Source organism: Triturus cristatus, chromosome 2_2 (genome assembly GCF_964204655.1).
Source record: "Triturus cristatus chromosome 2_2, aTriCri1.1, whole genome shotgun sequence".
Classification (NCBI taxonomy): domain Eukaryota; kingdom Metazoa; phylum Chordata; class Amphibia; order Caudata; family Salamandridae; genus Triturus; species Triturus cristatus.
This window is the reverse complement of record NC_140582.1, coordinates 716860697-716881790: the sequence shown is the minus strand read 5'-3', so window position 1 is coordinate 716881790 and position 21094 is coordinate 716860697. Positions and strand designations below refer to the sequence as shown.

General features: G+C 42.6%; 1 protein-coding gene across 14 annotated transcripts in view; it reads left to right on the top strand.

Moving 5' to 3' along the window:
• The window catches only part of SORBS2 (sorbin and SH3 domain containing 2), a 665007-nt gene that overhangs the window by 538435 nt on the left and 105478 nt on the right, over positions 1 to 21094 (top strand). For all 14 annotated transcript variants that reach the window (XM_085641964.1, XM_085641952.1, XM_085641951.1 and 11 more), the window contains 2 exons: positions 1245 to 1359; positions 1458 to 1583. In XM_085641964.1, the coding sequence (XP_085498090.1) occupies positions 1245 to 1359; positions 1458 to 1583 (241 nt within the window). The remainder of the gene's footprint in view (positions 1 to 1244; positions 1360 to 1457; positions 1584 to 21094) is intronic.

Genomic DNA, 21094 nt, shown 5'->3' with positions numbered 1-21094 from the left:
AAAGTCAAATGGTAATGTACATGTACTTAAATGTCAGTGTTTGATGGTCGCTAGTAAAGGGATCTCAACAAGCAATGGGGTGGTTTTTGCAGTGAGGAAAGTATCCGTCACCTCTTCAAACTTAAATTATCTCTAGAAAGACTGTTAAAAGCCACATTCCTTTCTACAGGTTTACTTCTACGTATTGCATGCTATTGCAAAAATACTCCCTGCTATAGCCTTAAAACCATGCATGACAAATTTACCATGACCTTAACTTTCAATTGTTCCCTACCATATTTAATTTCAAATGCCCCTCCCCTTCTACCTTCAGCATGCCTCACGTATATATATCTATATATATAAATAACTCTCTCTCTCTCTCTCTCTCTCTCTCTCTCTCTCTCTATATATATATATATATATATATATATATATATATATATATATATATATATATATATATATATTATAGATAGATAGATAGATAGATATAGTCTGTAACTCTAAATCGCGTGCCTATCTTAATCTCTCTTTCTTTGAAACCATATCCCTGCAACCTAATATCTATTTATTCTATCAACCATTAGCTTCTCACATAACCCGCTTTAATGCTCACACTGAAGTCATTCAAGTGTCACAAAGAAACTGTAATAAATGCATGGAATGTTTCGAGAGCACAAGACTAACCCTAATAACCAATGGATAGACCGCTAACTTTGGATTTCGAGGTAGCGTGCTACTCGCCGTGAAGGGCCTAGATGCCTCATAAGGGGTGGTGAGCGGTATGTAAATGCAATGCCAGTTTTAGTACAATACAGTGGATGGCGCACAGTTCGTGTTTGCAATCCATGCCCCCTGTATAGTTCTTGTGTCGCCACGATGGCCCCATTGTATAGCTAGCATGTTTCAAGAGACGGGGAAAAGGAGACCAGTCTGAAACGTTGGAAGAATCTGTGAGACTACACTACTGCTACAAGCACGAGGGGACATTCTTAGAGTGGGCCAGAAGCTAATTCTTGAGTCAATTTGAGACTGTTACTATTTCTGTGAAAATAATTACCCAATTATTAGTGACTCCAAATTCTGAGCTGCAGTCCTCGCACTGCTCCGCTATTATTTGTCTGTGCTCAGTTAAAAGAGCGGGAAAGCAAGCAAACTCACCTCTCCAGACAGAGAAATGTTCCTGTGGCATTTTGTGTGTGATTAAAACGGAGCTGCAGTCTTTATGATAACCCAGCTAATAACTGGCTATGATTCTGCAGGGAGATATCTTTCAAGAAAGGAGACACAATCCACGTCCTCCGTCAAATTGATCGAAATTGGTACGAAGGAGAACACCAAGGAAGAGTTGGGATATTTCCAGTGTCCTACGTTGAAGTATGTGGTTCTTTTGCTTTCTTTCTTCTGTTTCTTGCACCTTTGCTTGTTCAGTTAGCTCATGGCGGACAAGGTTTACAGATCTGCTTTTCACACAGAAGCTGAGCCCTGAAAAAACACAGCCAGTAAGGCCTCCTCCGCCAGCACAAGTTCAAGAAATTGGAAAAGCTGTAGCCAAATATAACTTCACTGCAGATACAAATGTGGAGCTATCTTTGAGAAAGGTAACCACAGTAACATATTATTTACTTTTTTAAATGTATTTATTATGATATTTGAATGAATGAAATAAGCTTTATTTCGATATAAGCACATCTTAAAAGCGTGTACATTTATAACATAGACAAATATAAAATCACAGAACTAGTCATAAAACAGTGATATCACCAGATTTCCAAAGCAGACAGAAGGTAAAAAGTACATATAAACAGAATAAATAAGACAATTTCTTTAAAAGAGAATATAAGCAATCAGTATGACAAGAAAGAAAAATCTGCTTATGTGTGGACTGCGAGGGCTTTAGATCTTAACAGCCAAGACCACCTCAGAAACTTGGATAATGCGCAAACATACAGAGATCGTGTATCTGATTTAAAAATGCGCAAAGCTATGAGATGGTCTCTTGTGCCTAAGTCTCTACACAGGGGTTTGAGCCATTAGGTCCTTAGAATTTTATATTCAGGACATGCAAATAAAACATGTGCAATTGACTCGACTCTAGTCTCGCAGAAAGGACAAAATGGTGATGTCTGAAGAGGTGGCTTTCAGCGTGCGGTTAATTCGCGCACTGGAAGTGTGCCAACCCTAAATTTAAAATAGAGAGCTCAATCAAAAGGCATCTGGATAATGTCAAGATAAGGCTCATAACGCACTTCATAAACAGGAAAGAACAAACGGCAAACCAAGGTCAAAAACTTCCAATCCGTGTAACGTTATGATTTCTAAAGTGGTGCAAACTCTTCCCACACCCGCCATCCAAGGGTGTTATATAGAGGCCAAAGAAAGAGAAGTTGGAAGGTGCACTCGTTTCAGAGTCAATGAGGTGAGATAAGTCGCTTATTCCACGTAAAAGTCCTTTTATTCAAAAATTTGGTTCAGAAACTGGCACACAGCCAACGCGTTTCGTTCCCATTACACTGCCAGTGGGAACTTCGTCAGGGCTGCAATATTATAAATAAAAAACGACATAAATATCACATTACAATTGACAACACAAATATATAAGATACCACAAAACATAAATATCCTACGTATAGCTGACCCAACAACAAAGAGCACAAAAAACTGTTTTATGTTTTATACCTGTACAATCGAATAGTATGTATAACTTGTGTAGCAGAGCATTTAAGACAAACATGTAACAAATGACAAGTACGAAATAATTCAAACCAATTACAATCATGTTAACATAAAAACGAAAACATAGAGAATTAGTGCAAAACATTGATAAGCGCTCATCTGTAAGTGATGTGACCAGTCAAACGAAATTAAAAAATATAGCATACTCTGAATACCATGTGGGACAAAACTTAGACAACATGAAGTTTTTTGAAGGCGATTATTATATTCCAACAGACATATCACCAGTGGTTGAAAACAGGCAGGGGAGGGGAGAAGATAACACATGAATTCACCAAAAATTCGCTAGGTTATTTCAAAGGGTTCTCACCTCAATGAAGATTTTAAATCCAAAGTTGGTATCAAATGTGAAGTGCAAATAAACAAGCTGTTTCAAAATGGACAAATCCCAATCAAGTTGTATATGCGGACTTAGTAATTCACCATAATACGGTGAGGCCAAATATCTAAAACCAAGAAACAAGAAAACCATAAGACACTACAAAAAGGTAAAAAGTGTTTTTTTTAGAAAGAAGACGTAGGGTCATTAACAAAGGACCCATATTCTCACCTATTGAATCCTAGGTCCGTAGTGAATGCAATACATTTTCAGTCTGGAAGAGTCTAGTCGAAATAACTGGAAAAACTCACTTATATTAAGTGAGAAAAAGAATCTAAAACAGAAAAACAAAGAAAAAACATTCCAACCGTGTCAAGTGTAAAAAATATATCTGTGCTTGTTAGCAAGCCTGATTTGCTAAAAGCAATATCATAGATTCGTCACATGGACACTCTCAAGCGTGACATGCTGGTGATGTATCTATAATAAACAGTAATTCTATTGACCTAACTGTCATATTATTTAAAAAGGACGTAATAAGCGAGTAGCGTAAGAGGACTTCATATGTGAAAGGCTATCATAGGCCTAGTTCTAAAAATAATACTAAGGATAGTCTTTGGCAATAGTAATAATTTCCCGACTAACGCATTCATTTCTAGAGATGACGGGCATACTGGTGATGTATCTACAATAAAAAGAAATTCTAATGTAATGTTATTTAGAAAAGACGTAGTGAACGAGAATCATAATGTCCATGGGATTCTCGATGTCTAATAGAGGCAGAAGTGGCGTAATCATTGTCACTGGTGGTCTGGGCCCCCTTGTGGAACCCGTCGTGGGCCAAGTGGAAAAAAGACTGTGAATAGTGGAAATATGCAGAATCTGAATAGAATTGACTTAAGTCAAGACATCCTATACCATTTGTAGCAGAGCCTGAATGATGGTTACAAATTAGCCTTGTGACACGAGGATCCCTAAAATTTACAAGAATACAATCGCCAGACATGTTCTTACGTCTATTACCCACCCAGGAAACCCTTCTAACATGGAGAACTTGGCCATCCAGGTGCCTAGGAAGCGGCTTGTTGTTGTTAAGCCAATGTGTTGTTTTATTTTTTAATTCAGTAAAGGATTCAGTTTTACCAGCTTTAAGCTGAGGAACTCCTGTTAAAACAACCACAAAAGGTAGGCACTCCGGTGGCAAATTAATATGAGGTAAGTTGTGCTGGGTGCAAATAACATTATCGTTCGGTTGATCTTGTACAGGACCCTTACTAGATGATTTGGGCAGACTCTGGGTGGATTCTGTCTCGTGTCCTAATGCTTCAAGATTTTCGTGACTATTAGTTGGACCAGAGACTAGTTTTTTATTTTTCGTGGAGTTTCCATCCAGGTTACGCGTAGATGCTAAGGATTTGCGACCTGTTGCAATGGCTCCATTCTTGGGCCCTAAATTTGAGGTAATATTCAGATTTAGCAGAGTAGGTTGGGAAATAGGCTCGCTTGGAATATTAGGAATGGGGTCAACAATAACAGGATTATCATGGCCAATCTTCGAATGCAACTTAATGAATGATTTAAGATAGAAGAAGTTGTCTAAGGAGGCCTGCTCAAATCTCTCGAGCCTCTCAGACAGAGTCTTCACTCTTTCAATCAAAGGGAGTGTAAGAGATTTAATAAGAATTTCGATTTGGTCAACAAGAGAAGATTGAAACTCGGGGCCATGTGGACCAGGATTCAAAGGTAGCTGCTCTACAGATGTTGTTTGGGGGACCAAATTATTAGGGTACGCAGTGGATGATTGTATCCTCTGTTGTTGAGGTGTAGATATCGCTGAGCGACCCGCTTTCATGTTAATAGTATTGCACGATTTGGTTTTACATTTCTTGGGTGCTTTTGGATGGTCCCCCTTATGGCCACTACCCACTCTTTTCCTTTTGCTTGGAGCAGTTTTAGATCCAGCAATATTAGATGACACAAGGGAAACAGGAATATCAGGAGTGGGGACTATGTTAACAATAGACTCGGAGGCCACCGTTGGAATCACCAGCAGGGGAGAATGGGACGAGTCTAACTGTGATAAAGGGCCATGACCTATAGAGCTATCTAGATTTATATCCATTCTGGACGCCGTACTTTGGTTGTTCCCCAATGTGATAGTATTTGTTTGATTATTTTCTGTAACGGGGGAAACAGCCATTGCTATTTTGCCCAGTGACGAACGTTTAGCATTGAGCTGATCAAGAGAGAAACGGCGTTCTGTGATAGCTATTTCCTTTTCAAGGACAGAACAGGCGCGTATTAAAAATTGATCTAAGGTGCCACTAACTGTGCCCCCGCCAGACCCACCTCCCTTTCCCGAACGCGTAGACATTGCCATAAGCTCAGTTAAATAGTACAAAACTAGACGAGTGGTACAATTGACTATATACTATTGCAAACACATCCACACTTAGTCCACAAAATACTTGATAACGGGAGACTTTACCAGAAACAACAAAACGGAGGGACCAAGGGGAATGGCCCGGCCCGGCCTCCTTCGGCCCCTGACGGCCACAGACGGTCCCGCCCTTGTCCCGAGCTCGTTCCCGCGCGCGTTCTGCGCTGCGGAAACAGTGATGAATAGATATAGAACCAGTGGGCGGGAGGTCAGGTGGGCGGCCCTAGGCCCAGGTGGAGTCAGCAAAGGGCACCTGGGGGATGTAGTGTTCCTCCCTTCCCCACAGTGGCGGTAAGAACCAGCAGCGGTGGCTCGGTATGAGCAAAGGACCGCAGAGTACAATGTTGCAGGATACAATGTTGCAATGGTTCCGAAGGTTTCCAAAAGCGAAGCGGGACCCGCGCCAGCGGGTTCCGCGAGGTTTCTTGAAGGGCCGGTGGGCGGGAGGTCAGGTGGGCGGCCCTAGGCCCAGGTGGAGTCAGCAAAGGGCACCTGGGGGATGTAGTGTTCCTCCCTTCCCCACAGTGGCGGTAAGAACCAGCAGCGGTGGCTCGGTATGCAAAGGACCGCAGAGTACAATGTTGCAGGATACAATGTTGCAATGGTTCCAAAGGTTTCCAAAAGCGAAGCGGGACCCGCGCCAGCGGATTCCGCGAGGTTTCTTGAAGGGCCGGTGGGCGGGAGGTCAGGTGGGCGGCCCTAGGCCCAGGTGGAGTCAGCAAAGAGCACCTGGGGGATGTAGTGTTCCTCCCTTCCCCACAGTGGCGGTAAGAACCAGCAGCGGTGGCTCGGTATGAGCAAAGGACCGCAGAGTACAATGTTGCAGGATACAATGTTGCAATGGTTCCAAAGGTTTCCAAAAGCGAAGCGGGACCCGCGCCAGCGGGTTCCGCGAGGTTTCTTGAAGGGCCGGTGGGCGGGAGGTCAGGTGGGTGGCCCTAGGCCCAGGTGGAGTCAGCAAAGGGCACCTGGGGGATGTAGTGTTCCTCCCTTCCCCACAGTGGCGGTAAGAACCAGCAGCGGTGGCTCGGTATGAGCAAAGGACCGCAGAGTACAATGTTGCAGGATACAATGTTGCAATGGTTCCGAAGGTTTCCAAAAGCGAAGCGGGACCCGCGCCAGCGGGTTCCGCGAGGTTTCTTGAAGGGCCGGTGGACGGGAGGTCAGGTGGGCGGCCCTAGGTCCAGGTGGAGTCAGCAAAGGGCACCTGGGGGATGTAGTGTTCCTCCCTTCCCCACAGTGGCGGTAAGAACCAGCAGCGGTGGCTCTGTATGAGCAAAGGACCGCAGAGTACAATGTTGCAGGATACAATGTTGCAATGGTTCCGAAGGTTTCCAAAAGCGAAGACCCATTAGTGGGTCTTGCTACCTGACAGTAAAGACATCCGAAGACCAATATAGGTTTCCAATAGCAATATTAGAAATAACACAACAGAATCACCTGTGGGAGAAATAAAAAAAGTAAAATTAACTAGCGGAAGGCAGATGATAAAATTGAAGCCGTCAGAAGGAAAAGATCAAAAAAAGGCTGATCAGTGGAAAGTTGAAGTGGTGTACTGAAAGAAAAATTAAAAAGATGTAAGCCATTTTGATGAAATTTGAATGTTTATTGAAGTGTAAGACAGAAATATGTGTTTTATTCTATAAAAAAACATCCATTAAATGATGAAAACTTAGTGAAAGAAAAATCTTACTTTCCACAACAAAGGGCAAAATTTGCCAGGAAGAGACCAACTACGGCTTGATGCGTGTACAAGAGATGTAGAGTACTGCACTCTCCAAGGGGGCCGAAGAATAGTGAGAAGGTGAAATGTGCAGTAATGCCTCACAAGAGCCAGCTCATCCACCACTTCAGTCTCAGACTTTAGTTGACATCACCTCCTTAGACACCTTTTTCCAGTTATTTGCTAAATTCCATACAAAATATTGCATTAGTGGTCACTATTTTATTTGCATGGGTAGTATTGGTGCGCAGAGAACACAATCTCTGTTGGCTTGCCCAGGTGGTAAAAGAGGCCATTGAGCCACTGAGTGTAAACATTTTGTGAAGAGGTTACCACCTCTTAACCCAGCATAAAGGAGGCAAGATGACTGGTGTGGTTTTCCTGGTCCTCTCATTCACACACCTGGCCGGGTTTCAGAGACACATGTATGTGCCTCATCTAACCCCTCTGACTCTGCACTGCCCTGTGAGATGCCACCACTCGAGGAGTATACAGGTTTACATCATTTTCACTGTAGACAGGACCTCAGCAGTGTGAGCCACCAGCACTACAGTACTGCTAAACCACAAACTACCTATCCCTACTCAACACAGATTAGTAGGAAGTCCTATACCTTCAGCAGGACACTGAGATTTGCAATAATAGTTAACTACCTCACTTCTAAAATAAAAACAGTAATAACTGCATTATGACTCAATAACCTTTGGTTTTCTGTGAAAGAGGGGCAGCAAATCCATTATTTAACCCAAATTTTTCACCATCCACCATCATTCTGTATCTGAAAATACCTTTTAACTTAAACACTTTTATTTAAAACCTGAGGATTCCATAGCTGGCTCGGTTGTCTGACTTCTTTTTAGATATGTGCCATTTCAGATCAGAATTACCTGCAATTATAATGTGAAAAAGTTCCAATGCATGTTATGTTTTTGTTTAGCACTCTTCTGCGGTTGTTCCTGCCTCGTGGTACTGTAGATAGCCATGTACGCATGGACTATTATGAAATGTGTGTAGACTAATATAAATGGACCAGAGTATGTTCTTTTCATGTCATACAGTGTGTTTTGGTGGGGAGTTGCTAGGGGTCAAATTGTCCCAAATAGGTTAATGGGGGCTTAAGGATGTTTAATGTCTAAATGCCAGTTTGTGTCTTACCTAATCTTTGTGTCTCCTTACTCCACCCTAGTGTGCATGTCATTGTTTCCATGATGACTGTGCACAAGCATGCACATGGACGCAGATGCTTCCATATTCCAGTGTACCAATGTCTTTGGCTTCAGGTTCCCATCTCTATTCCTCCCTGTTCCAAGTTGCCAATCTCCCTGTCCCTGTGTATATGTGTGCTTGTTCTAAATCTGGGTGTCTCTGTAATCATATATACCTTTCCAAATAGGTTTGCCTTCATCTCCATGTGTCTGCCTGTTCCACTGCAGGTTTCTTACTGTCCTGTCCCTTGGTCTATGTCTCCTTGTGCCTATGCCTGTCTATCTGTGATTTGAGGTTAGGGTCTCCATGTGCCAATGCCCACGTATCCCTGCCTCAGTATCTTAGTTGAAATCTCACTTTCCTTGTGGCTGCATCTGTGTGTATTCATCCCAGACTCTGTGTCACGTAGTTCTGGTGTCTAAGACTTTTGGATCCAGTTCCATAACTCTCTGTTCCAGTTTTGGCATGTCCCTGTCCCTCAGGGTATAAGTGTCTATATTTCACTTTCCATGATCCAGTGTTTCTCTTTCTTTGAAGCAATGTTGTTTTTCCCTGTGCCCGTGTCCATGTTTTCCTCTCCTAATGTCTCCCAGTCCCTGTGCCGACGATCAGGGTCCATGTAGCTATGTTTTACCAGTCCCAGTATTCATGCCCAAGTTTCCCTGTCCAATTTTTAGGTTTCATCTGCACAGCACTTGCGCTTATGAAATTTCTTGTGTTTAATATATCTTAAAAGGGAGCTCTTATCAATTCCCATAGCCGAAATACTGTGTTTGTTTGCTTTTGTGTGGAACTTTTTTTTGTTAACTTCCCCTGGCTGCACATATTTACGATACTTTTACAAAAGCTGTTCACATTGTTTAATCCCCATTCACTGTCAAGATAAGATCTCTTCCACAGAAAAGGCAGACAGCTTCTAACAGTATGCTGGAATGCTTGCTTTATTTAAGTCTTGGCTACGCAGCGCGCATGCGCTGCATAGGAGGACCTTTAGCTTTCGTTCTGCTCTTTTTCGAAGCACATACTCGTGCTTGTGGCGGCATCCACCTTGCGCAAGCACTGCACTCGCGCCACAAGCACGAGCGCAGTGCTTGAAAATGAGCAGACTGCGCACGCACGCAGAACTCCCGGGCTCACTCTCGCTCTCTCTCTCTCCTCGCGCTCTCTCTCTCATTCTCTCTCTCGCTCTCTCTCTCTCTCCCCCTCTCTCGCTTTTTTTCTTGGCCAGTGCATGCCTTAACTCTTTCCACCCAATGCGTTGCCTTTTCTACGAGATGATGCTGTCCCCCACTCCACCCTTTATCATTTTTCTTGTTAATCGAGAGGTCCTTAAGCTCCTCTGGTAAGGGGGTTCACTTCTGGTTCGTCCTCGACTGTCCGCTCTGCGCGTGCGCTGTCCTTGATCAACTTTGCCGGTTACGAGCATCACTTGAGGTGTATTAACACCGGTCGTACTGCCAGGCTGCTGGATCCTCAAAACACGCTGTGATCTTGGTTCTTGCGAGAGAAAAATGCTTTTTCTTAAAAATTGAAATCATCTGCTGCCGGGTTTACGAATTGTGCTGAGGATACGCTGTATACGCATTCATACATAAACACCGTTGTGCGTGTTTTAATCGCTAAAAACGCGTGTTTTGATATTTTAGTGAAAGGCATGAAATTGGAAGATTTTGCCATTGAGGAGTTGCAGATGTGAATGCCTTGAGTACGGGCTCGCATTACAGATTGCTGTGGGTTGCCATAGCAACGCTTCCTCCAGCGAATGCGGCTCCAGTCCTGAGCTGTTTGTAATGTGAAACCAGGCAGCTTTCTGCTGATCTGGAGGAGTGAGTGTTCCCATGTCTCCTGACAAACGGAGCTCATTTACTTCTTTCTAAATATATACATGTATGCATTGTATATAAGAGCTCAGAGACCTTACAAGAAGGCTTCGAGCACATTATGTTGCACTAGAAGTTAGAACCACGCAGTATCCCGGAAGAGTGGAAAATAAACCTCTTTATATTAATTACTAAAGAAGGTTTGCCTTCTTATTTTGCATTACACTCAATGTCTTAGAAAAGTTTGTGGACCTAGACGCAAACGAGCCATGACGCCTTCTGTAGTCTGTGATGCATGCGCATAGGTATGGACACTCCTTTTGCAGTAAGTTGGTATTATTGTTGAATGTAATTTTCTCATTTATGGACCGTGTGCCAAAGAAGTTAGAAGTCTGTTCTGATGAATCCACCGACGTGGTAATTACCTCCGTGTAAACAATTTGTAATCTCTGGGATTCTGACTCTTGCTCACCACTGCATGGCTTCCCGGATGGGCTGGCAATTGCATTACATTACATGATACGATAAAGTGCTCATCGGAAGCTCTTTGGGTAAAGTAGCGTGAAAATGCACCATTTGTTAATATTTGCCTGGAATATACTTTCTAAATATTTGCATAATAATATTGCAAAAGACAAGGAAACAAATTGATCTATAAAAGCAGACAAATACCTTGTATACAAAGATTTTGTTTAATTTTCATTATATTTTTAATGCTTGTTGCCAATACCACCCATTGTGATCCGCTTTGAATAATAACAAGCATTGGCAAAGCCAATAGGTCTCACCTTTGGGACCTTATAAGTGTTTAGTTATCCAGCACAATATCCTTGGTGCAACAACATCAAGTGTTGCATGACTAAACACTTATAAGGTCCCAAAGGCGAGACCTATTGACTATGCCAATGCTTGTTTATTTAGTTGTGTAAAGCAGATGCTTTAGCCTTAGAACATTTGTGGCATTTTCCTATTCATGCCTCAGTACCTTTCTTTGCACTTTGTAGGCATTATCGGATTGAATTTTCCATCGTAATCTATTTGGTTATTATGATCAAATTCTAAATGTTCTAATAAACATTGCACATTAAAAATAAAGTTAATATACAAGCGCTATGCTATATTTTACTACTAAACAGGCAGCCACAAGTGCATTTACCTTGCAGACAACAGGGTCCTGATTTGAAGGGTGCAGCAGGTGCAGTAGCATCGGGCCCAAAAGTTGTCAGTACTCCTGTAATTACATAATATTGCTATATTTGACTACTAAACAGACAGTCACAATTGCTCTTACCTTGCAGTTAAAAGGGACTTGATTTAAATGGTGCAGCAGGTGCAGTGGCACCAGGGCCAAAAGCTCTTGGGACCCCACTAAACACCAAATATTGCTATATTTAACTGCTAAATAAGCAGCCACAAGTGTAGTTATCTTGCAGACACTAGGGTCATCATTTCAATGGTACAGCAGGTGCAGTGTCACCAGGCCCCAAAGTAGTCAGAACTTCTCTAAACACATAATATTGCTATTACATTAATTAATTCTACTATTTCCCTCTTTCATTACATTTTTCAAAATGTCGGTATTACTTACCCACACTGTACCACTAGTAACAGCACAATATATTGCCTTTTTGTACATAAACAAGTCATAACACTTTAAAAGACTCTCTGTAACTTATATTGTACAACTACTTAGCAAGCTACAAATTACAACAAAAAACATAGGCGAAACCTAATTAATTGACTGATGCTTGTTTCTTTTTTGTATCTCTGTTTTCCAGTATATCTCCATTTTTCTGTTCCAGTTTCTGTGTCTACTGGCTCCTGTCCCTATGTTACAGTCTCTGAACCCATATCTCGCTGTACTAATGTCTATATGTCTTTGCTCCAGTATTTATATTTCCTTGTCCCAATCTTATGTTTCCCTCCGAAGCTCAACACAGAGAAAACTGAGGTGATTGATTTTGGCCAAAAACCCTCCATTTGGAATCACTCGTGGTGGCCTCCAGAAGCTGGCACTTGTCCTGTCCCGACACAAAAAGTAAAGAATTTAGGTTTCCTGGTTGACAAAGATTTAACACTCACCTCTCAAGTCAATCAGGTCACCTCGGCTTGTTTCTTTACGATTAAGGTCCTCCGAAAAATACTGCCATTTATACCTTTTCCGTTAAGAAAGACAGTAGTAGGAGCCTTAGTTTTATCTCGTATCGACTATTGCAACGCATTGTACGTTGGAATTGGAGAAAGACAGCTCTCCGAACTCCAGTCACTGCAGAACGCTGCTGTAAGAGTGCCTAGTATATAAAGCTGTCAACGGAGGAGGTGCAGAGGACATGAAATCTCTTTTTCCCCGGTATGTACCGTTTTGTACACTAAGATCAGGCAGCTTGGGTTTGGTTTGCATACCTAAGATGAGAAGGGCCCGATGGGGCGGTAAGGCTTTCTCATTTCAGGCAGCAAAGCTGTGGAATTCTTTGCCCACAGAGCTACGACTAGAAACAAATAAGATCCTGTTTAGAAAGGCTTTAAAAACCTGGCTATTTACTAAACCCTAGACTGGAAGTGGCTAATCTCTACCCTCATACAGCGCCAAGACGCCTCGGCAATAGTGCACTTAATAAACAATTCAGTCAGTCAGTCAAGGTGTCCATGTTTGTCTGCCCTAGAATTTCCCTGTCCCTGCTTTTGTACCTCTGCTTCCTGGTCTATGGATCTGTGTGTATCAGTCCCAGTTTTCTTGTCCAGGTAACTCATGTTCAGTTCCTGTACTTGTCTCCCTGTCTAATTGTGTGCTTCACTCTTTGCATTTTTGCATTTCCATCACCCAGGACCTGTTCTTCAGTGGCTGTGTCCACCTGCCCCATTTATCTGCATCAGTTTCTTTTTGTTTCAGTGTCCAGGTACCCGTCTCCAAGCTTCTCACATTTTGTGCATTGACTTGTATTTGTACCAAGCAAACATTTTTTATTTGAAGATATGTCTCCTTTCAGGCAGCCGATGCAGAGGACCCACACCTTGTTTAATGAGACTAAAGCTGTAACTAGTTACCCTACTGCACGTTTGACTACTTTGCCATGCAAGGGTCAATGGGAGGAAGACAGCCAGTACCCCAGTCCCATTGTACACCTGGGAAAACACCAAGGCTTTGATCACTATTCTTTGTAGAATTTATACTCTAATGCTGGGTTCTTCTTCTCACATGTCTCCTTGTATGTGGGCAATGTAAAGGTGGGAGATGTGTTGGGATCTATTTTTATGCCCTTCTTGCTCTGCTCCTGCCCACCCCCTGGAGGATGTTCTAAGTGGAATATTAAAGATGCCATCTTTGTATGGGTGATGTGGAGATCAGTTGGAGTAGGAGGCTGAATCGGAAGCTAGCTACACAGCTCCTGGTGGGTCATCTACATATATACATAATATTTTCTGTACTTTACTACTTCCTTTACTATAAACATGATTACTTCTTAATATGATTGTTCCCCTGCAAAGAAAAAAAAGCTATTCCGTCATGTATATAAATGTTTTTATTACATTTGCTCACCAGTAGGATTAGCTATGGGTCATGTACTTGTGTATTTTAAATGCTTTACCTCAATTAAAACACTTCCTAATTCAATATAAAGCTGTCAGTGTTTTTTGGCACTGTATGTGCAAAATAAATACCCTAAAAATCAAGGTGCTGCCTTCTCTATTGAATGGAGTATGCATCTTTTGCCCTCATTTTTCAGATAGCACTATGACAACAGTATTTCGAATGTTATATACAATAAAATATTTATCATGAGACCTAAAGACTCCCAAATGCTCTCCAGCTCAAGACATACAAATATATTTTAAGAACGTTATGGCCATAAATATGTAAAGAGCGTGAATGATCTTTCAAGGCTACAATTAAAGCTAAACCCCTGATATCAATCTGAATATCAAGGTTTCATCCTAGACTCTACCCTCCCATTCAGCACCCACATCAAAAGCAAATCAAAATCTGCCAAAAACCACCCCCTTCTAGAAATGTAGATATTCCACCCCAGAAACACTGATTCATAAACATGATCGATACCCCCTTCTATGCAGGATACTTCTAAACCATCACTGATGCTGTTGAACACCTCATCAGAGAAACCAAGTGTTTGAATTCTTCACTACTTCGGAAACCTCATTGCTGTAGTAAATGCCTCACAATGAGCTAAGGGGTTTAAATCCCTACTACTCCAAACCCCACTAAGAATGCTGATAAAAGTTTCAACACAGGAACCAACTGTTCAAAAGCTACACTACCTCTGAAACACCACTGGTGTAACTGAACACCTCATCACAGAAGCCAAGTGTTCAAAGTCTACATTGATTCTTAAATATCACTAATTCGACTGTGAACCCCATCTTAGGAGTCCAGTGTTCAATGTCGACTTTGCTTGTGAGCCACCATTGATACAAAAAAGTGAATCATCGCAGGAATCGCGTTAGACGTCTCCACTACTTCTGAACCACCATTGATGTGGCCAAAGTACAGAGTTTTCTTCGTGGCTTTCTCCTCCAGCAGTCACACGCAAGAGGTGTGGGTAGTTGCGTGTCTGTGTTAATTTGAGATCCCTCAACAAAGAATCTGGGTAGACTCACATCCGTTTCTCAAAATATGTGATTTGTTTGCTGGTATAAAAAAAGGGCTAAGTATTTCAGTAATTTGGATTTGGCCAGTGCCTATCATCAGGTGGAGCTCCATCTTGAGTCACAGCACCTTAAGGCATTCACCTCTCCCCTTGGTACTTTTCAGTACTGTTGCATGCCATTTGGTTTGGCTTCAGCAACTTCGGCATTTCAGAGTAATGTCCAATCCGCTCAAGGATGTGGAGGGTGTCCTGATTTTTCAGGATGACGTCCTGATTTTTGTTAAGGATAGTACATTGCATGATATGGTCTTACAGAAAGTTCTCAACACTTTTGAGAAAAAGGGAGTTGTCCTGAAATCTGAAAAGTGTAGATTCTTCTGTCCCAAAGCCGAGTATCTGGGTCATTTAATCTCCCAATAAGGTATACGCCCTAGACCAGGCTTGGTAGAGGTCATTGTTAATTCTCCACCCCCAACAGACAAAACTGGAGTGAAGTCTCTTTTGGGATTGTGTGAGTATTACTCTAGGTTTGTCTCCAACTTTGCAACCAAAGTACGTCCCATCAGCAATATTCTTAAAAAGGGTGTCAAATTTGAGTGGTGCGATGAGTGTAGGGGGGCTTTTGACCTAGACAAGTAAATGTTGGTGAGCAGAAAAGCCCTTAAACACTTCGATCGAGGTTATCCATGTTGCATTACGGTGGATGCCAGCCAAGTGGGGTTAGGAGCAACCTTGACACAGATGATTGATGATGTTGAGCATACTGTTGTGTTTGCTTCCAGAGTGTTGAGAGATGCTGGACTGCAATACTCTGTAATCGAAAAGGAACTGCTGGCATGTTTGTGGGCCATTTAAAAATGTCATCCATATGTATGGGGTAGGCTTTTTTTGTTACAATCTGACCACAAGCCTCTAGTCAGCATTCTTGGTTGTGGTGTGAACAAGTGTTGCACCCCTAGGATTTTAAGGATGGTCACCGGACTTTTGCAGTATCAGTTTGATTTGGCCCATATTTCAGGTGGTAAGAATGGAAGAGCAGATTTTATTTCCTATTTCCCGCTTGAAATCAATGATCATGATAATGTTCAGTTGGGTGATCTTCTCAATGAAGATTGCGAGGATTGTTTGGTCACGCCCTTAGAGATACCGGAGCTAAAATTAGGTTCAGAAAAGGATTGGTTAGCTGCTTTAAATAACGACCACGGGGCATATTATCAAGGATGGCGTTAAAATTATCGCCGGTTCTAAAGCAGCGATAATGGGCTTGATAATCTGCCCTGGAGAATTCCAATAGAAGCCCATGTTCACACCAGAACATGGACTTCTATTGGAATTCTCAAGGGCATATTATCAAGCCCATTATCGCCACATTAGCGGCAGCTTTCTGCCGCTAAACCGGCGATAATTTTTAATGCCATCCTTTATAATATGCCCCCATATTTTACAGGATGTGTGTGTTAGTCCAGAGAGAAGATTTTGTCTCCTCTAAAGCAACCGTACTGTATGGTTGAGAGTGAGATTTCCTTAGAAGATGGCATGTTGTTACGATCAGATAAACTTATACTACCTCATTGTTTGACATATCATTGTTAAGAAGCCCATGATGGCCACTTGGGGGCAACTTTTGACAGAGTACCATGTCCGGGAGATTTTCTGGTGGCCAGGCATGGACTCTGAGATTGATGAGGAGGTAGCTAACTGCTGTGTGTGTGTGAGTTGTGGGTGAGTGTGTAAAGTGGGCAAAGGCGGGTAATCATGATGTGGATAATGCTTTGTATAGCATGGTATGGTTCTACAGAATTACTCTCCATTCGTCCACTAATGTGACTCCTTTCGAGGTACTGAGAGGACGAAAAGTAAACACCAGTTTCATGCTTGGTTGGATGTCAAAGTGGCTTAAAACTGATTCTGATGTTAAACAGTGGATGTCCATTGTGAGGGAAAACATGCCACAGTCACAGGAGAAAACAAAAAGTGGTAAGATAAGAAAGTGGGTGCTAAAGTTGTTCAATTGGTCCCTGGAGACATGGTCAGGATTAACTCTCCTGTACATGTCAAGAAAGGTAAAAGCAAGTTGGGTAGACTTACCAGTGTTCTGAGCATCAAGGAGAATGCAGTACAGGTGGATGGAGAACATTGGTGGAATCTTTCTAAAATTGTTAGAGTGACACCCAGTTCTGACCATGTGGGGGTGAGGGACGATGTTGTTATGCAACAAAACATAGTTATGAAGGATGAGGTTCCGGTGGTGCCCCGGTGTGTGTTTCCAAGAAGAAGTTCCAGAGTCAGGGTCATTCTGAGTAGATTCCGCGTTTAGTTATTTTGTTACTTATTGTCCACCAAAAATATAAACAATTTTTTTAATTGTTTATATTTTTGGTGGGAAAATTGGACATAGGTAGTACTGATGCTTTGTATTTGGTTATTTTGGATTTATACAGAACTGTTTAATAACAGCTTTTATTAATGCAGTCCTGTGTGAGGTAATGGAATTCCACTTAAGGATACCCCTCCTTTGTAACCTAAAAAAATGTGGAGAATGTGGTTCTGTTGGGTACAGAGTTGATTCCTGGTATCCTGAATAATAACCAATATAACAACAGTGATCAAAACTTTTCAGCAATAATCAGTAAAACGGAAAGAGAAAAGAAAGGCCAAATGAGTCAGAAAACTAAAAACGCACCAAAAGCAAATCAAACAATGATTGTATTTAGGGATAAATCCATGTATTTTTAAAAATATTTTTGGGTGTCGAACTGACATTAGAAGGCTGTCAAAGTTCATGAACATACAATTTGTTCCAACGGCGCAAGTGATATGGTGCAGAAAGTTCAAGAAAAGTGCTAAATGTGAACAAGATATATACAGTGCTTCACGAATTGTTGAAATTAGTCATTCAAAAGACATCCATCCCTAGGTACATGAAGCGCCACGCCACTTGGGATTTTAAATTTTCATTTCACGTGGGGTGGAGAGAGCAGGGTCAGGATTAACACAAGTACGTCGACCTTTCGACCCAGAAACGTGTGTGATTGACTAGTAGGCACAGCGGGTCTTCCTCAGGACTGGACAAACCTAGGGACAGCCGGAATCAAGGGAGATTTGCAGGGTATGGTCCACCGTTCGGTTGGATTCAAAAGTGAGGTCCTTGATGGTTGTGAATCACATCAATGGCACGGCACAGTACTGTAGCTCTCCGGCACAGCTCTGGAAATGAAAAGCCCTTTGTAACCTAGACAGCATGGCATGTTACACTTTGAAAAGAGCTGTTGGTGTTTCAGTGTCAATTGGAGGAACACGTCCTGCGTGCTGTTTAACCATGTAGCCTTCTACAATAAATCTGCAAGAAGCAAATACTACCAGCCTCTGAGTACTTACTTCAAAATAGTTTCTACTGAAGTAGATCCCTTTTGGTTTGAGCGTTGAATTAATTCCAATTTATTCCGCTTTATGTCAGAACTAGTTTCTGTTATTTTATGGTGCCTAATTTTCTTTCAGTTGCTATTCTTAATTATATTTTTCTGATGAACATTTATAGTCAACTGACCAATTCAATACAAACCCCTTGTAACTGCTAAAATGGAATTCCCACAAGTCGTTATTTAGTTTGTCAGATTTCTAAAGTAAACAGACCACACTTAGCTTGAATTACATGTGACGCTGCGTACACTTCGCCACTAGATGGCAGCACCAGAAAAGAAATGGCACGTTTAAAATTCATAGTGAAAACGGGATTTGTTAAACTGGTAAATTGGCACACTCATCAGTGATTTTTTTTTTTCGTTATTACGCTCGTGCTTATGGTTGCTTACTCACGAAGCCACATCTTTTGTGTACACAAATTACGTTTTGCATTTCAAACATGTATGTTGCTTATGACCAGACAGAATGGATTTGAGTCTTGTCTTATGGTGCAAAAGCACAGAGTCAAACAATGTTTTGCACTGAGTCGCCGAGGGCTAGACTTTACAGCCGTCACTGCTGGGTCTGCCCATTCTTGTACCCGCGTTTCACTGCTTAAAAGGTTTTAATAAAAAGAAGGCCAGGGTGTTACTAATTTTTCATAAATAAAAAGTTTTGAAATTTGAAAAACGTATTTTTCAGTCACGTATTTGAACGAGTCAATTCTTCCCAAGTTTTTGTCCTGAAAATGCACCAAAAAGATACTGCTTGCCCAGTAGGCATTGTGTTAAATACAATATCTGCACATTGCTTGCCACAGTTACTGCACACATGAAGTTTAAAGGAGTTTGCGGTTCAGTGCATCCGAAGGAGCCTGGGTGCCGTGTCGGTGTTTTCTACAGATACTTTTTTGTGCACTGGGTATCACTTCAGCATGTCTTCTGCAGTTCCCTTAAATCGACAGATCTGCAATGCTATGAACCACACCCAAATGTGCCTTTCGGTTTCAGTCCTTCATGCTGTGAATCTGCTGCACAGTGACATCCAAGCACAAAACTCCTACCCCTCTTTAAAACATTTACCCCTGTAGTTCAAAACACTGTGCACCTGCTTGTATTTTTAGGTCTCGCCCACGCAGCGCGCATGCGTTGCATAGGAGGGGACCTCTTGGAATCGATCCGCTTTTTTCCCCAAAAACATGCACGCTTTGCATGCACGTTTGGTGTTTCCCTTGCGGGAGCGAGCAGCGCCATCTGTTAGCAATTATCGCGCTCTCTCCCGTAAGGTAAACGCTGCGCGTCCCTGCTCTCGCCCACACTCACCCCACCCCTCCCACTTGTTTACCGACCGTCAGCGGGCTACGCCGAGAGTGAGGTGCATTTTTTTAAGTTTCAGCGCAAGGTGCGCTCGCTTGTTTTTTTTAATGTTATTGAATAGTGCCTCACTTATCCCTCTCGGATATGTTTTAATACATTTTGGGAGGAAGTTCTAGTAACATGTATGCATTGTTGTATACACCGCATATTTAAAGGCATTGGCGATGATTAGTTAAATTACCTTCGTGTTCACACTCCAAGCTTCGCTTTGTTGGGTGCTGCATGAAGCAGAGCGCCCAAGTCTGAGCTCCACCCGAGTTCACGTGTTCCACCGGTTACCACTAGGGGGCCCAGGGCACAACGTGGATGTGCCGCCACGGTAAGCAGCTGAGCAGGGCAGCAGGCTCACGCTTAAGCTCTGAGTGATGCTCTCAAATTGGAGGGGAGCTTCTCGCCGATGCATCTGAAGAAATTGGCGTTGTTAGAGAGACAAGTCGATTTGGAGGTGTGTTTGCACGTGTGTGAGGAGGACAGGTGAGACTAGTCGAGGTGTTTGACTGCTGGAAGTACTGCCAGAGCTGGGAAGAAGGGATCAGAGAGGGCAGCGCATCCCGCACTTTGCCACTTTGGGAAAGGCTCCCTGGACGTGGACATGGATCCGGCCGCGCACACCTTCTGGGGGCTTCTGGTGCTGCTCGCTGCCCATGGCTAGAGCGCAGGGGTGGCAGGTAACACGTGTAAGTACCCGGACAAAACTTCCGCTCCATTTCAGTCTACGCTGAAGATGACTCTGCTGTCCCTAATGTAAGGAGCGCGCCTGAGAGGTGGTAGGATTAGAAACGCGCACCTGCTGAATTTTGTCCAGATATGTGATTTCCCGCCAGTAAAAATGCATTTCTCTGCACGGCAGCTTCCAGGCTGCCAGGTTCAGATAATGTGCATTATGAAAGTTAATGACTGCACGCTGCTGGCTGATAGTCTTGGGCCAGAGGGCTTCCTGTAAGAGAGCAGGAACTCTTGCTTCGTTCGTCAGCAGCACAGCGCCGGGCAGGGTGGTGGATTACTCAGAACAGCCCGGCGTTGGGTTAATTTTTAAGATATTGGTCGCTTTTATGCTGGAATTGGAGCTCAGGCATTCACTGTGTCTGAAGGAAGCCGGCTCTGGCATGAGTGACTCACGGCACTGCAGTGTACCAGCAGAGGTGTCACACGGAGCACAGAGGCATGCTGTCACATTGGTGCCACGTTGTTGTGTGTGTGTGTTTTAAAAAAAAAAAAAATTTAAACGGTGTTAAATTATAAGGAATGAAGCGTTGTACCCTGTACGCATAATGGGGAAATAACAGCAGGCTTGGAGAATGGGTGTTCCGCGACAAACTGCCCAAATAAAATTAATACTGTGAATTGAACTTCTAGCATTCCTTTTCTGTACATTGACCTCATATATAGTATTGTCACTATTACATGGATTACTAGCCTTTTAAAAGTATTCTCGCGGGCCTTATTGACAGTGTCGATGCATACATATTACTATCTATATCAATCG